The 16,990-nt window shown below is 58.8% G+C and overlaps 1 protein-coding gene across 1 annotated transcript in view; it reads right to left on the bottom strand.

Annotated features, from left to right (window-relative positions):
• The window catches only part of SRCAP (Snf2 related CREBBP activator protein), a gene marked incomplete at its 3' end in the record, with an annotated part of 59,472 nt that overhangs the window by 15,485 nt on the left and 26,997 nt on the right, over positions 1 to 16,990 (bottom strand). The window contains exons 15-20 of the mRNA XM_053968613.1: positions 14,741 to 15,027; positions 12,491 to 12,668; positions 9,414 to 9,550; positions 7,767 to 7,936; positions 3,888 to 4,080; positions 2,544 to 2,680 (exon numbers count right to left, since the gene is read on the bottom strand). Of these exons, the coding sequence (XP_053824588.1) occupies positions 2,544 to 2,680; positions 3,888 to 4,080; positions 7,767 to 7,936; positions 9,414 to 9,550; positions 12,491 to 12,668; positions 14,741 to 15,027 (1,102 nt within the window). The remainder of the gene's footprint in view (positions 1 to 2,543; positions 2,681 to 3,887; positions 4,081 to 7,766; positions 7,937 to 9,413; positions 9,551 to 12,490; positions 12,669 to 14,740; positions 15,028 to 16,990) is intronic.

Below are 16,990 nucleotides of genomic sequence, written 5' to 3'. Positions count from 1 at the left end.
GCCACACCTGAGCTCACCTGGGGGTTACCTGGGCACACCTGAGCTCACCTGGGGGTTACCTGGGCACACCTGAGCTCACCTGGGGGTAACTGAGCACACCTGAGCTCACCTGAGCACACCTGAGCTCACCTGGGCTCACCTGAGCTCACCTGGGGGTACCTGAGCTCACCTGGGGGTACCTGAGCTCACCTGGGGGTTACCTGAGATCACCTGGAGGTACCTGAGCACACCTGGGCTCACCTGGGAGTTACCTGAGTATACCTGAGCACACCTGAGCTCACCTGGGGATTACCTGAGTTCACCTGGAGCTCACCTGGGGGTTACCTGAGCACACCTGGGCACACCTGGAGCTCACCTGGACTCGCCTGAGCTCACCTGAGCTCACCTGGAGATCACCTGAGCTCACCTGAGCTCACCTGGGCTCACCTGAGCTCACCTGGGCTCGCCTGAGCTCACCTGAGCTCACCTGGGGTTACCTGAGCTCACCTGAGCTCACCTGGAGTTCACCTGGACCTCACCTGAACTCACCTGGAGATCACCTGGGGGTTACCTGAGCACACCTGAGCTCACCTGAGCTCACCTGAGCTCACCTGGGCCTTACCTGAGCACACCTGAGCTCACCTGAACTCACCTGAGCTCACCTGGAGCTCACCTGAACTCACCTGAGCTCACCTGGGCTCACCTGAACTCACCTGAGCTCACCTGGAGCTCACCTGAGCTCGCCTGAGCTCACCTGGAGCTCACCTGAGCTCACCTGAGCACACCTGAACTCACCTGGAGCTCACCTGGGCTCACCTGGGGGAGGACAGGAAGAGCCCTGAGAACTCCTGGGAGGAAATTCGGTGATTTGAGGGGATCTGGGAGAGGATTTGGGGCGTTTTTTTGGGGGGTCCCAGGTGAGTTTGGGCTCCCAGGTGTGCCCAGGTGTGCCCAGGTGTGCCCAGGTGTGCCCAGGTGTGCCACCCTCACCTGGCCAAGTGAATTTTGGGTGGATTTCGGGTGAAATTGGGTGAAATTTTAAGGAATTCTGGCACAATTTGACAGGAAATTCAGGAATTTGAGACTCCCAGGTGTGCCCAGGTATGCCCAGGTGTGCCCAGGTGTGTCCAGGTGTGTCCCCTCACCTGTCCTAGCTATGACAGACACCTCAAACAGGTAAATTTTGGATAATTTTGGGTGCAATTCTAAGGAATTCTGGCACAATTTCACGGGAAATTCGGGAATTTGGGGCTCCCAGGTGTGCCCAGGTGTGCCCAGATGTGCCCAGGTGTGCCCAGGTGTGCCACCCTCACCTGGCCTGGCCCATGACATCATCGGACACCTCGAACAGGTGAATTTTGGGTGAATTTTGGGTGGATTTTGGGTAGATTTCAGTGGAATTTCATGGAATTCAGGTACATTTTCCTGGGAATTCGGGGCTCCCAGGTGTGCCCGGGTGTGCCCAGGTGTGCCCAGGTGTGCCCAGGTGTGCCCAGGTGTGCCCCCTCACCTGGCCTGGCCCATGACATCATCAGAGACTTCAAACAGGGGAACTTTGGGTGGATTTAAGTGGAATTTCATGGAATTTAGGTACATTTTCATGGGAATTTTCAGGAATTCGGGGCTCCCAGGTGTGCCCAGGTGTGCCCAGGTGTGCCCAGATGTGCCACACTCACCTGGCCGGGCCCACAACATCATTCCACACATTGAACAGGTGAATTTTGGGAGAATTTTGGGTGGAATTTCATGGAATTTAGGCCCAATTTCACGGGAATTTTTGGGAATTCGGGGCTCCCAGGTGTGCCCAGGTGTGCCCAGGTGTGCCCAGGTATGCCCAGGTGTGCCCGGGTGTGCCCCCTCACCTGGCCTGACCCACGACATCATCAAAGACCTCGAACAGGTGAACTTTGGGTGGATTTGGGGGGAAATTGGGTGACATTTCATGGAATTCTGGCACAATTTGACATGAAATTCAGGAATTCGGGGCTCCCAGGTGTGCCCAGGTGTGCCCAGGTGTGCCCAGGTGTGCCCCCTCACCTGGCCTGGCCCATGACATCATCAGAGACCTCGAACAGGCAAATTTTGGGTGGATTTAAGTGGAATTTCATGGAATTCACGTACAATTTCATGGGTATTTTGGGGAATTCGGGGCTCCCAGGTGTGCCCGGGTGTGCCCAGGTGTGCCCAGGTGTGCCCGGGTGTGCCCAGGTGTGCCCAGGTGTGCCACCCTCACCTGGCCTGACCCACTACATCACTCGACACCTCGAACAGGTGAATTTTGGGTGGATTTTGGGTGGATTTCAGTGGAATTTCATGGAATTCAGGTACATTTTCCTGGGAATTCAGGGCTCCCAGGTGTGCCCAGGTGCGCCCAGGTGCGCCCCCTCACCTGGCCTGACCCACAACATCATCAAAGATCTCAAACAGGTGGATTTTGGGTGAAATTGGGTGAAATTTTAAGGATTTCTGGCACAATTTCATGGGAATTTTTGGGAATTTGGGGCTCCCAGGTGTGCCCAGGTGTGCCCGGGTGTGCCCAGGTGTGCCCAGGTGCGCCCCCTCACCTGGCCTGGCCCATGAAATCGTCGTAGAGGAACCTCTGGCGCTTGGACAGGCGGCACCTGAGCACGTGCTCGTACTTCTTGGGCATCTGCTTCTCCACGTCCACCTTGAGCCGGCGCAGCAGGAACGGCCGCAGCACCTGCGGGGACACCTGCTCAGCCGGGGCACAGGTGTGCACAGGTGTGCCCCAGGTGTGTCCCAGGTGTGCCCAGGTGTGCCCCAGGTGTGTCCCAGGTGTGCCCAGGTGTATCCCAGGTGTGCCCAGGTGTGCCCCAGGTGTGCCCAGGTGTGCCCCAGGTGTGCCCCAGGTGTGCCCCAGGTGTGCCCAGGTGTACCCAGGTGTGCCCCAGGTGTGCCCCAGGTGTGCCCAGGTGTGCCCAGGTGTGCCCCAGGTGTACCCAGGTGTGCCCCAGGTGTGCCCAGGTGTGCCCAGGTGTGCCCAGGTGTGCCCCAGGTGTGTCCCAGCATGCCCCAGGTGTGCCCAGGTGTACCCAGGTGTACCCAGGTGTGCCCAGGTGTGCCCAGGTGTGCCCCAGGTGTGCCCCAGGTGTGTCCCAACATGTCCCAGCATGCCCCAGGTGTGCCCAGGTGTATCTGTGTACACCCCCATGTACCACAGGTGTGCCCAGGTGTGCCCCAGGTGTGCCCAGGTGTGCCCCAGGTGTGTCTGCGTATACCCCCATGTACCACAGGTGTGCACAGGTGTGCCCCAGGTGTGTCCAGGTGTGCCCAGGTGTGTCCCAGCATGCCCCAGGTGTGCCCAGGTGTACCCAGGTGTACCCAGGTGTACCCAGGTGTGCCCAGCTGTGTGTACCTGTGCCCAGGTGTGCCCAGGTACCTTGTGCAGCCGTTTGACGAGGCTCTCGTTGTACTCCTGGCTGCCCTCGATCACGCCCGTCAGGCGTGACCCCATGTAACCCAGGTGTGTCCCATGTGTGTGTACCTGTACCCAGGTGTGCCCAGGTGTGCCCAGGTGTGCCCAGGTGTGCCCAGGTGCGTTACCTTGTGCAGCCTCTTCACCAAACTCTCGTTGTACTCCTGGCTGCCCTCGATCACGCCCGTCAGGTGTGACACAGGTGTGACCCCGTGTAACCCATCCATTCCCAGGTGTATCCCATGTGTATGTACCTGTACCCAGGTGTGTGTACCCATCCCCAGGTGTGTGTACCTGTGCCCAGGTGTGCCCAGGTACCTTGTGGAGCCGTTTGACGAGGCTCTCGTTGTACTCCTGGCTGCCCTCGATCATGCCCGTCAGGTGTGACACAGGTGTGACCCCGTGTAACCCATCCATTCCCAGGTGTGTGTACCCGTACCCAGGTGTGCCCAGGTGTGCCCAGGTGCGTTACCTTGTGCAGTCTCTTGACGAGGCTCTCGTTGTACTCCTGGCTGCCCTCGATCATGCCCGTCAGGGGGTTGTGGAACCACTCGCGGAACTCGCGGTGGGACTGGAACACGCTCGGCATCAGGAAATGCATCAGGGACCAGAGCTCCATCAGCGAGTTCTGCAGCGGCGTACCTGTCAGCAGCAGCCGCCGCTGGCTGCAGGTGAGACAGGTATGGACAGGTGAGACAGGTAACACAGGTAACACAGGTAACATGGGTACAGACAGGTACAGACAGGTACAGACAGGTACAGACAGGTACAGGGAACACCTGAGCTCCATCAGCCAGTCCTGCAGCGGCGTACCTGTCAGCAGCAGCCGCCGCTGGCTGCAGGTGAGACAGGTGAGACAGGTATGGACAGGTGAGACAGGTATGGACAGGTGAGACAGGTATGGACAGGTGAGACAGATGAGACAGGTGAGACAGGTATGGACAGGTAAAGACAGGTACAGCTAAGTAAGGACAGGTACAGACAGGTAAGAACAGGTACAGGCAACTGAAGACAGGCACAGACAGGTACAGACAGGTACAGGCAGGTAAAGACAGGTATGAATAGCTATGGACCTCTATGCACAGGTACAGACAGGTGAGGACAGGTAAGGACAGGTAAACGAAAGTAAGGACAGGTATGGACAAGCAAAGACAGGTAAGGACAGGTATGGACCGGTAAAGACACCCGCTAACAACTACGAGCCAGTGCAGACAGGTAAATTCAAGTAAAGACAGGTACAGGCAGGTAAGGACAGGTACGGGCAGGTAAGGACAGGTATGGGCAGGTAAGGAGAGATACGGACAGATAAGGACAGGTACAGACAAGTAAAGACAAGTACGGGTAGGTAAAGACAGGTACGGACAGGTAAGGACAGGTACAGACAGGTAAAGACAGGTACAGACAGATAAGGACAAGTAAGGAGAAATACAGACAGGTAAGGACAGGTAAGGACAGGTAAGGACAGGTAAGGACAGGTACGGGCAGGTAAAGACAGGTACAGACAGATAAGGACAAGTAAGGAGAAATACAGACAGGTAAGGACAGGTAAGGACAGGTAAGGACAGGTACGGGCAGGTAAAGACAGGTACAGGCAGGTAAGGACAGGTACAGACAGGTAAAGACAGGTACAGACAAGTAAGGACAAATAAGGAGAGATACGGACAGGTACGGTCAGGTAAGGACAAGTACGGGCAGGTAAAGACAGGTAGAGACAGGTAAAGACAGGTACAGGTAGGTAAGGTCAGGCATGGACAGGTAAAGACAGGTACAGACAGGTAAGGACAAGTACAGACAGGTAAGGACAGGTACGGACAGGTAAGGACAAGTACAGACAGGTAAGGACAGGTACGGACAGGTAAGGACAAGTACAGACAGGTAAGGACAGGTACGGACAGGTAAGGACAAGTACAGACAGGTAAGGACAGGTACAGACAGGTAAAGACAGGTACAGGCAGGTAAGGAGAAATACGGACAGGTAAGGACAGGTACAGACAAGTGAGGACAGGTACAAATTGGTAAAGACAAGTAAGGAGAAATACGGACAGGTAACGACAGGTACAGCCAGGTAAGGGCAAGTACGAGCAGGTAAAGACAGGTACATCCAGGTAAGGACAGGTACAGGCAAGTAAAGACAAGTACAGACAGGTACGGACAGGTACAGGCAAGTAAGGGCAGGTGCAAACTGGTAAAGGCAAGTACACACAGGTAAGGACAGGTACAGGCAGGTGAGGACAGGTACAAACAAGTGAGGACAGGTATGCACAGGTAAGGACAGGTACACGCAGGTAAGGACAGGTACAAACAGGGGAGCACAGGTACACACAGGTAAGGACAGGTACAGGCAGGTAAGGACAGGTATGAATACCTATGGACCTCTATGCACAGGTACAGACAGGTAAGGACAGGTACACACAGGTAAGGACAGGTAAGAACAGGTATGAATAGCTATGGACCTCTATGCACAGGTACAGACAGGTAAGGACAAGTATGGACAGGTAAATCAAAGTAAAGACAGGCATGGACAGGTAAGGACCGTTAAAGACATGTAATGACAAATGCAGGCAGGTAAGGACAGGTACACACAGGTAAGGACAGGTACACACAGGTAAGGACAGGTACACGCAGGTAAAGACACGTACGCAGCAGCAAGGACAGGTACAAACAAGTAAGGACAGGTACAGACAGGTAAGCACAGGTAAGCACAGGTAAGGACAGGTAAGCACAGGTAAGCACAGGTATGCACAGGTAAGCACAGGTAAGCACAGGTAAGGACAGGTAAGCACAGGTATGCACAGGTATGCACAGGTAAGCACAGGTATGCACAGGTATGCACAGGTAAGGACAGGTATGCACAGGTAAGGACAGGTAAGCACAAATAAGCACAGGTATGCACAGGTAAGGACAGGTATGCACAGCTAAGCACAGGTACGCACAGGTAAGGACAGGTAAACACAAATAAGCACAGGTATGCACAGGTAAGCACAGGTAAGGACACACCCCCAGCACCAGGGGCCGCAGCTCCACCAGCAACTCCTGCAGGGGACCCAACCCAGGTGAGCCCCTCACCTGCCCAGGTGTGCCCCAGGTGTGCCCAGGTAGATCCCGCATGTAGCTGCACCTGCCCAGGTGTACCCAGGTACACTCAGGTGTGCTTCAAGTAACTCAGGTGTGCCCAGGTGTGCCCAGGTAACTCAGGTGTGCCCAGGTAGGTAACCCAGGTGTGCCCCAGGTGTGCCCAGGTGTGCCCAGGTAACTCAGGTGTGCCCAGGTAGGTAACCCAGGTGTGCCCAGGTGTGCCCAGGTAGGTAACCCAGATGTGCCCCAGCTGTGCCCAGCTGTGCCCAGGTAACTCAGGTGTGCCCAGGTAGCTCAGGTGTGTCCCAGATGGAACCCAGGTGTGTCCCAGGTAACACAGGTGAGCCTGCCGGCCAACCCAGGTGTGTCCCACCTAACCCAGGTGTGCCCAGGTGTGCCCCAGGTGTGCCCAGGTGTGCCCCAGCTGTACCCCAGGTGTATTTCAGGTAACTCAGGTGTGCCCAGGTGTGCCCTAGGTGTACCCAGGTGTGCCCAGGTGTGCCCAGGTGTACCCAGGTGTACCCCAGATGTATGCCAGGTAACTCAGGTGTGCCCAGATGTGCCCAGGTGTGCCCTAGGTCTGCCCCAGCTGTATGCCAGGTAACTCAGGTGTGCACAGGTGTGCCCAGGTGTGCCCTAAGTGTGCCCAGGTACATCCTAGGTAACCCAGGTGTGCCCAGGTGTGCCCAGGTGTACCCCAGATGTATGCCAGGTAACTCAAGTGTGCTCAGGTGTACCCCAGGTGTACCCAGGTGTACCCCACGTGTGCCCAGGTGTGCCCAGGTGTATGTCAGGTAACTCAGGTGTACCCCAGGTGTACCCAGGTGTGCCCAGGTGTACCCCAGGTATACCCAGGTGTACCCCAGGTGTACCCCAGGTGTGCCCAGGTGTACCCAGGTGTATGACAGGTGTGCCCAGGTGTGCCCAGGTGCGCTGCTCACCTGTTGAAGTTGAGCAGGGACTGCCAGCGCTGGGATTTGAAGTTCTTGATGTTCCCCCAACCCCAGGTGTGCCCCAGGTGTGCCCAGCTGTACCCAGGTGTGCCCCAGGTGTGCCCAGCTGTACCCAGGTGTGCCCAGGTGTGCCCAGCTGTACCCAGGTGTGCCCAGGTGTGCCCCAGGTGTGCCCAGGTGTACCCAAGTGTATGTCAGGTAACTCAGGTGTACCCCAGGTGTACCCAGGTGTATGTCAGGTAACTCAGGTGTATCCCAGGTGTACCTAGGTGTGTCCAGGTGTACCCCAGGTGTGCCCAGGTGTGCCCAGGTGCGGCGCTCACCTGTTGAAGTTGAGCAGGGACTGCCAGCGCTGGGATTTGAAGTTCTTGATGTTCTGCGCCTCGTCCAGGATCAGGTACTTCCAGTTCTTCCTGCGGAACGCCTGGTGGTCCTGCAGCACCAGCTTGTAGGAGGTGATGCACACGTGGAACGCGTTGGGCTTCGTCCAGCCCTGCCAGGTGACACAGGTGACACAGGTGAGACAGGTGAGACAGGTGAGACAGGTGAGCTCAAAAACACCTGAAAACCGCCTTAAAACAGCCCAAAAACCCAGCCTAAATCAGCCCAGGTGTGCCCAGGTGTGCAGCACCAGCTTGTAGGAGGTGATGCACACGTGGAACGCGTTGGGCTTCGTCCAGCCCTGACAGGTGACACAGGTGACACAGGTGAGACAGGTGAGACAGGTGAGTTCAAAATCCCCACTAAAAAATGCCTTAAAACAGCACAAACACAGCCCAGGTGTGCCCAGGTGTGCAGCACCAGCTTGTAGGAGGTGATGCACACGTGGAACGCGTTGGGCTTCGTCCAGCCCTGACAGGTGACACAGGTGAGACAGGTGAGACAGGTGAGACAGGTGAGACAGGTGAGCTCAAAAACACCTGAAAACCGCCTTAAAACAGCCCAAAAACCCAGCCTAAATCAGCCCAGGTGTGCCCAGGTGTGCAGCACCAGGTGATGCACACGTGGAAGGCGTTGGGCTTCGTCCAGCCCTGACAGGTGAGACAGGTGAGACAGGTGACCTCAAAAACACCTGAAAACCACCTTAAAAACTCAAAAAACCCAGCCTAAATCAGCCCAGGTGTGCCCAGGTGTGCCCACCTGTCTATCACATGCTCCAATCCCCCCCAGGTGTGCCCAGGTGTGCCCAGGTGCGCTCACCTGTCTCTGGCATGCCCCAATCCCCCCCAGGTGCGCCCAGGTGCGCTCACCTGCCTCTCTCACCCCCCAATCCCCCCCAGGTGTGCCCAGGTGCGCTCACCTGTCTCTGGCACGCCCCAATCCCCCCCAGGTGTGCCCAGGTGTGCCCAGGTGTATCTCAGGTGCGCTCACCTGTTTCTCACATGCTCCAATCCCCCCCAGGTGTGCCCAGGTGTGCCCAGGTATAGTCACCTGTCTCTCTTACCCCCCAATCCCCCCCAGGTGTGCCCAGGTGTGCCCAGGTGTCCTCACCTGTCTCTCACATGCTCCAATCCCCCCAGGTGTGCCCAGGTGCGCTCACCTGTGTTCCTCACCCCCCAATCCCCCCCAGGTGTGCCCAGGTGTGCCCAGGTGTAGTCACCTGTCTCTCACACGCTCCAATCCCCCCCAGGTGTGCCCAGGTGCACCCAGGTGTTCCCAGGTGCGCTCACCTGTCTCTGGCATACCCCAATCCCCCCCAGGTGTGCCCAGGTGTGCTCACCTGTCTCTGTCACCCCGCAATCCGCCCCAGGTGTGCCCAGGTGTGCCCAGGTGCGCCCAGGTGCGCTCACCTGTCTCTGGCACGCCCCAATCCCCCCCAGGTGCGCCCAGGTGCGCTCACCTGCCTCTCTCACCCCCCAATCCCCCCCAGGTGTGCCCAGGTGTGCCCAGGTGCGCTCACCTGTCTCTGGCACGCCCCAATCCCCCCCAGGTGTGCCCAGGTGCGCCCAGGTGTGCCCAGGTGCGCTCACCTGTCTCTTGAGGCGCCGCTCCTTCTGCGCCCCGTAGTAGGTGAGGATTTTGAAGCTGGGGCACCAACGCTTGAGCTCCATCTCCCAGTTCAGCATCACCGAGGTGGGCACGATGATCAGGTGAGGGCCCCAGCTACCTGCACAGGTGAGACACACGTGAGACACGGCTACCTGTACAGGTGAGACACAGCTGAGACACGGCTACCTGCACAGGTGAGACACACGTGAGACACGGCTACCTGTACAGGTGAGACACAGCTGAGACACGGCTACCTGCACAGGTGAGACACAGCTGAGACACACCTGAGACACGGCTACCTGCACAGGTGAGACACACCTGAGACACACCTGAGGGCCCCAGCTACCTGCACAGGTGGGACACAGGGGAGACACAGGTGAGACACGGCTACCTGCACAGGTGAGGGCCCCAGCTACCTGCACAGGTGAGACACAGCTGAGACACAGCTACCTGCACAGGTGAGACACACCTGAGGGCCCCAGCTACCTGCACAGGTGAGACACAGGTGAGACACGGCTACCTGCACAGGTGAGACACACCTGAGGGCCCCAGCTACCTGCACAGGTGAGACACAGGTGAGACACGGCTACCTGCACAGGTGAGACACACCTGAGGGCCCTAGCTACCTGCACAGGTGAGACACAGGTGAGACACTCCAGAAGGGGCCCAGGTGTGACTTAGAACTCCCTAAAGCACCTCAGGTGAGTCTCAGGTGAGTCTCAGGTGAGTCCCAAGTGAGACACAGCTACCTGCACAGGTGAGACACAAGTGAGACACAGGTGAGACACGGCTACCTACACAGGTGAGACACACCTGAGGGCCCCAGCTACCTGCACAGGTGGGACACAGGTGACACACCCCAGAAAAGGGCTCAGGTGTGACTTAGAAGCCCCTAAAGCACCTCAGGTGAGTCTCAGGTGAGTCCCAAGTGAGACTCAGCTACCTGTGCAGGTGAGCCACAGGTGAGACACCCCAGAAAGGGCTCAGGTGTGACCTAGAACCCCCTAAAGCACCTCAGGTGAGTCTCAGGTAAATCCCAGGTGAGTCTCAGGTGAGTCTCAGGTGAGACCCAAGTGAGACCCAGCTACCTGGGCACAGGTGAGACACCCCAGAAAGGGCCCAGGTGTGACTTAGAACCCCCTAAAGCACCTCAGGTGAGTCCCAGGTGTGCCTCAGGTGAGTCCCAGCTACCTGCACAGGTGAGGGCCACAGCTACCTGCACAGGTGAGCCACAGGTGAGACACCCTGAAAAGGGCCCAGGTGTGACTTAGAATGGCCCTAAAGCACCTCAGGTGAGCCTCAGGTGAGTCCCAACTACCTGTGCAGGTGAGGGACAAGTGAGGCACACCAGAAAAGGCTCAGGTGAGTCCCAGGTGAGGACCACAGCTACCTGGGCACAGGTGAGACACCCCAGAAAGGGCCCAGGTGTGACTTAGAACCCCCTAAAGCACCTCAGGTGAGTCTCAGGTGAGTCCCAGCTACCTGTGCAGGTGAGGCACCCTGGAAAGGGCTCAGGTGAGACCCAGGTGAGGGCCCAGCTACCTGTGCACAGGTGAGGCACAGGTGAGACACCCTGAAAAGGGCCCAGGTGTGACCTAGAACCCCCTAAAGCACCTCAGGTGAGTCTCAGGTGAGTCCCAGCTACCTGCGCAGGTGAGACAGCCAGAAAAGGGCCCAGGTGTGCTCTGGGAACCCCGCAATCGCTCAGGTGAGACTCAGAACCCCCCGAAGGGGCTCAGGTGAGGCCAAACCCCCCCAAAAACCTCTCGGGAACAGCCCAGGTGTGCTGCACAGGTGAGTTACCTGTCCCGCAGGCCAGGTGAGCCAGCGGCGAGAGGCTCGGGATGGTCCGGCCCCGCCCCATCCCAGGTGTGTGACAGCTCCCAGGTGTGCCCAGGTGTGTGGGAGGGCTCCCAGGTGTGCCCAGGTGTGCCCAGGTGTGTGAGGGCTCCCAGGTGTGCCCAGGTGTGTGTGATGGCTCCCAGGTGTGCCCAGGTGTGTGTGACAGCTCCCAGGTGTGCTCAGGTGTGTGTGAGGGTTCCAGGTGTGTATAAGGGCTCCCAGGTGTGCTCAGGTGTGTGACGGCTCCCAGGTGCGCCCAGGTGCGTGTAACAGCTCTCAGGTGTGCTCAGGTGTGTGTAAGGGTTCCCAGGTGTGCCCAGGTGTGTTTAACGGCTCTCAGGTGTGCCCAGGTGTGTGTAAGGGCTCTCAGGTGTGCGTAGTCTCTCTCAGGTGTGCCCAGGTGTGTGTCAGGTACCTTTCTCACAGGCCAGGTGTGCCAGCAGGGAGATGCTCTGGATGGTCTGGCCCCGCCCCATCCCAGGTGTATCCCAGCTGTACCCAGGTGTGTGTAATGGCTCTCAGGTGTATCCCAGCTGTACCCAGGTGTGCCCAGGTGTGCCCAGGTGTATCCCAGGTGTCTCAGGTGTATCCCAGCTATCCCCAGCTGTACCCAGCTGTACCCAGCTGTGCCCAGGTGTGTCAGCCAGGTGAGTTACCTTTCTCGCAGGCCAGGTGTGCCAGCAGGGAGATGCTCTGGATGGTCTGGCCCCGCCCCATCCCAGGTGTGTCCCAGCTGTATCAGGTGTGTGTAATGGCTCTCAGGTGTATCCCAGCTATCCCCAGCTGTACCCAGCTGTACCCAGGTGTGCCCAGGTGTGCCCAGGTGTGTGTCAGGTACCTTTCTCGCAGGCCAGGTGTGCCAGCAGGGAGATGCTCTGGATGGTCTGGCCCCGCCCCATCCCAGGTGTGTGTAAGGGCTCTCAGGTGTATCCCAGCCGTACCCAGGTGCGTGTAAGGGCTCTCAGCTGTACCCAGGTGTGCCCAGGTGTGTGTAAGGGCTCTCAGGTGTATCCCAGCCGTACCCAGGTGTGTGTAAGGGCTCTCAGCTGTACCCAGGTGTGCCCAGGTGTGTGTCAGGTACCTTTCTCGCAGGCCAGGTGTGCCAGCAGGGAGATGGTCTGGATGGTCTGGCCCAGCCCCATCCCAGGTGTACCCAGCTGTACCCAGGTGTGTGTAAGGGCTCTCAGCTGTGCCCAGGTGTGCCCAGGTGAGTTACCTTTCTCGCAGGCCAGGTGTGCCAGCAGGGAGATGGTCTGGATGGTCTTGCCCAGCCCCATCTCGTCGGCCAGGATCCCGTTCAGCTTCTTCTCGTACATGGTCACCAGCCAGTCCAGCCCGATGTGCTGGTACTCGCGCAGCGTGCCGCGCAGCAGGTGAGGGATCGGCGTCTTCACCTGCACAGGTGAGGCACAGGTGAGGCACAGGTAACCCCAGGTGAGGCACAGGTACCCCAGGTGAGGCACAGGTAACCCCAGGTAACTCACAGGTAACCCCAGGTGAGTCAGTCACAGGTACCCCCAGGTGTGTCACAGGTAACCCCAGGTGAGGCACGGGTACCCCAGGTGAGGCACAGGTAACCCCAGGTGAGGCACAGGTAAGTCACAGGTAACCCCAGGTGTGTCACAGGTACCCCAGGTGAGGCACAGGTAACCCCAGGTAACTCACAGGTAACCCCAGATGAGTCAGTCACAGGTACCCCAGGTGAGGCACAGGTAAGTCACAGGTAACCCCAGGTGTGTCACAGGTACCCCCAGGTGAGGCACAGGTAAGTCACAGGTAACCCCAGGTGTGTCACAGGTAACCCCAGGTGTGTCACAGGTAACCCCAGGTGAGGCAGAGGTAAGGCACAGGTAACCCCAGGTGTGTCACAGGTAACCCCACGTGAGGCACAGGTAAGTCACAGGTAACCCCAGGTGTGTCACAGGTACCCCAGGTGAGGCACAGGTAAGGCACAGGTAACCTCAGGTGAGGCACAGGTGAGCCCCAGAACACCTGCCACAGGTGAGTCTCAGGTGAGCCAGGCACAGGTGAGCCAATCCCAGGTGAGTCCCAGGTGAGTCCCAGGTAAGTCAGTCCCAAGTGAGTCAGTCCCAGGTGAGTCCCAGGTGAGTCACTCTCAGGTGAGTCTCAGGTGACTCAGTCTCAGGTGAGTCCCAGGTAAGTCAGCCACAAGTGAGTCCCTCTCAGGTGACTCAATCCCAGGTGAGTCACTCACAGGTGAGTCACTCATGACTCAGCCACAGGTGAGTCAGTCCCAGGTGAGTCACTCTCAGGTGAGCCAGTCCCAGGTGAGTCACTCCAGGTGAGTCAGTCCCAGGTGAGTCACTCTCAGGTGAGTCACTCTCAGGTGAGTCAGTCCCAGGTGAGTCACTCTCAGGTGAGCCAGTCCCAGGTGAGTCACTCCAGGTGAGTCAGTCCCAGGTGAGTCACTCTCAGGTGAGTCACTCTCAGGTGAGTCAGTCCCAGGTGAGTCAGTCCCAGGTGAGTCAGCCCCAGGTGAGTCACTCTCAGGTGAGTCCCAGGTGAGTCAGCCCCAGGTGAGTCCCAGGTGAGCCCCAGGTACCCCCAAACCCCATCAGAACCGCAGGTGCTGAGAGTCCCTCCAGGTGTCCCTCACCTGTGCTCACCTGTGCTCACCTGTGCTCACCTGTGCTCACCTGTGCACACAGAGCTCAGCCAATCAGAGCCCGGCCTCACCTGGGCACACACAGAGCTCAGCCAATCAGAGCCCGGCCTCACCTGGGCACACACAGAGCTCAGGTGAGCACCCAGGTGAGTGCTCAGGTGTGATCTCGTGTGACCAACCCCACGTTTCAGGGAAACTGAGGCCGGCAGGAGTTAAAACCAGCCCAGGGCGGGGCTTGGGCTGAGACGCGCCAGAACCTGGATCTAAAGCTCGGCTTAAACACTAAAGCTGGGCTGGCCCAGGTGAGTGCCCAGGTGAGTGCCCAGGTGTACCCCAGGTGTGCCCAGGTGTGCCCCAGGTGTGCCCAGGTGTGCCCAGGTGTATCCCAGGTGTGCCCAGGTGTGCCCCAGGTGTGCCCAGGTGTGCCCAGGTGTATCCCAGGTGTGCCCAGGTGTATCCCAGGTGTGCCCAGGTGTACCCAGGTGTGCTTACCTGGGTGGTGGCCAGCGTGTAGCCCTTGGGCTGGAGGCTCTCTGTGCCCCAGGTGTGCCCAGGTGTGCCCAGGTGTATCCCAGCTGTACCCAGCTGTGTCCAGGTGTGCCCAGGTGTGCCCAGGTGTATCCCAGGTGTGCCCAGGTGTATCTCAGGTGTATCCCAGGTGTACCCAGGTGTGCCCAGGTGTGCCCAGGTGTGCCCAGGTGCGCTCACCTGGGTGGTGGCCAGCGTGTAGCCCTTGGGCTGGAGGCTCTCTGTGCCCCAGGTGTGCCCAGGTGTGCCCAGCTGTGCCCAGGTGTGCCCAGCTGTGCCCAGGTGTGCCCAGGTGTGCCCAGGTGCGCTCACCTGGGTGGTGGCCAGCGTGTAGCCCTTGGGCTGGAGGCTCTCTGCGGCCGCCGCGATGTCGCTGATCTCCTTCTTGGGGGCGGGGCCGGCGGGCGCGGCCGGGGCGGGGCTCACCTGGGCAGGTGCGGGCGGGGCCGGGCCCCCTCCGGGCTCACCTGGCGGCCCCGCCCCGCCCTCCTGCCCCTCCCCCTCCTCCTCCTCGTCCTCGTCGTCGGCCTCGTCGTCGTCGTCGTCGTCGTCGTCCTCCTCGTCCTCCTCGTCCTCCTCGCTGTCGCCGCCAGGTGAGTCTGGGGGCACAGGTGAGCTCAGGGCGGCGCCCACGCAGGTGTGGGCACACCTGGGCAGGGGGGGAGGGGACCTGGGGGGAGATTCGGGGACACTGGGAGGGGTTGGGGTACCTGGGGAGGGGAGAGAACACCTGGACAGGTGTGAGACACACCTGGGGAGGGGAGAGAACACCTGGACAGGTGTGAGACACACCTGGGGGGGGGAGAGAACACCTGGACAGGTGTGAGACACACCTGGGGGGGGATAGAGAACACCTGGACAGGTGTGAGACACACCTGGGGAGGGGAGAGAACACCTGGACAAGTGTGAGACACACCTGGGGGGGGATAGAGAACACCTGGACAGGTGTGAGACACACCTGGGGGGGGATAGAGAACACCTGGACAGGTGTGAGACACACCTGGGGAGGGGAGAGAACACCTGGACAGGTGTGAGACACACCTGGGGGGGGATAGAGAACACCTGGACAGGTGTGAGACACACCTGGGGGGGATAGAGAACACCTGGACAGGTGTGAGACACACCTGGGGAGGGGAGAGAACACCTGGACAGGTGTGAGACACACCTGGGGAGGGGGATAGAGAACACCTGGACAGGTGTGAGACACACCTGGGGAGGGGGATAGAGAACACCTGGACAGGTGTGAGACACACCTGGGGGGGGATAGAGAACACCTGGACAGGTGTGAGACACACCTGGGGAGGGGAGAGAACACCTGGACAGGTGTGAGACACACCTGGGGAAAGAGAGAACACCTGGACAGGTGTGAGACACACCTGGGGAAAGAGAGAACACCTGGACAGGTGTGAGACACACCTGGGGGGGGATAGAGAACACCTGGACAGGTGTGAGACACACCTGGGGAGGGGAGAGAACACCTGGACAGGTGTGAGACACACCTGGGGGGATAGAGAACACCTGGACAGGTGTGAGACACACCTGGGGGGGGGATAGAGAACACCTGGACAGGTGTGAGACACACCTGTACAGGTATAAACACACTTGTACAGACACACCTGTACAGACACACCTGTACAGACACACCTGAGCAGGTACAGACACAACCGTACAGACATACCTGTACAGACACACCTGTGCAAGTAGAGCACACCTGTGCAGGTGCTGACCCACCTGAGCGGGTACAGACACACCTGTCCAGCACACACACCTGTCCAGCACACCTGTACAGACACACCTGTCCAGCACACACACCTGTCCAGCACACCTGTACAGACACACCTGTCCAGCACACACACCTGTCCAGCACACCTGTACAGACACACCTGTCCAGCACACCTGTGCAGGTGCTGACCCACCTGAGTGGGTACAGACACACCTGTACAGGTACAGACACACCTGTGCAGGTGCTGACCCACCTGTACAGGTACAGACACACCTGTGCAGGTACAGACACACCTGTGCAGGTACAGACACACCTGTACAGACACACCTGTCCAGCACACCTGTGCAGGTGCTGACCCACCTGAGCGGGTACAGACACACCTGTCCAGGTACAGACACACCTGTCCAGCACACACACCTGTCCAGCACACCTGTGCAGGTGCTGACCCACCTGTGCAGGTACAGACACACCTGTCCAGCACACCTGTGCAGGTGCTGACCCACCTGAGCGGGTACAGACACACCTGTGCAGGTAGAGACACACCTGTGCAGGTACAGACACACCTGTACAGGTACAGACACACCTGTGCAGGTAGAGCACACCTGTCCAGGTACAGACACACCTGTGCAGGTACAGACACACCTGTGCAGGTAGAGCACACCTGTCCAGGTACAGACACACCTGTCCAGGTACAGACACACCTGTGCAGGTACAGACACAGCTGTACAGACACACCTGTACAGGTGCTGACCCACCTGAGCGGGTACAGACACACCTGTCCAGCACACACACCTGTCCAGCACACCTGTACAGACACACCTATCCAGCACACCTGTGCA

The sequence above is a fragment of the Vidua chalybeata genome, chromosome 37, assembly GCF_026979565.1.
Source record: "Vidua chalybeata isolate OUT-0048 chromosome 37, bVidCha1 merged haplotype, whole genome shotgun sequence".
NCBI lineage: Eukaryota > Metazoa > Chordata > Aves > Passeriformes > Viduidae > Vidua > Vidua chalybeata.
This window is presented reverse-complemented; position numbering and strand designations above follow the sequence as displayed.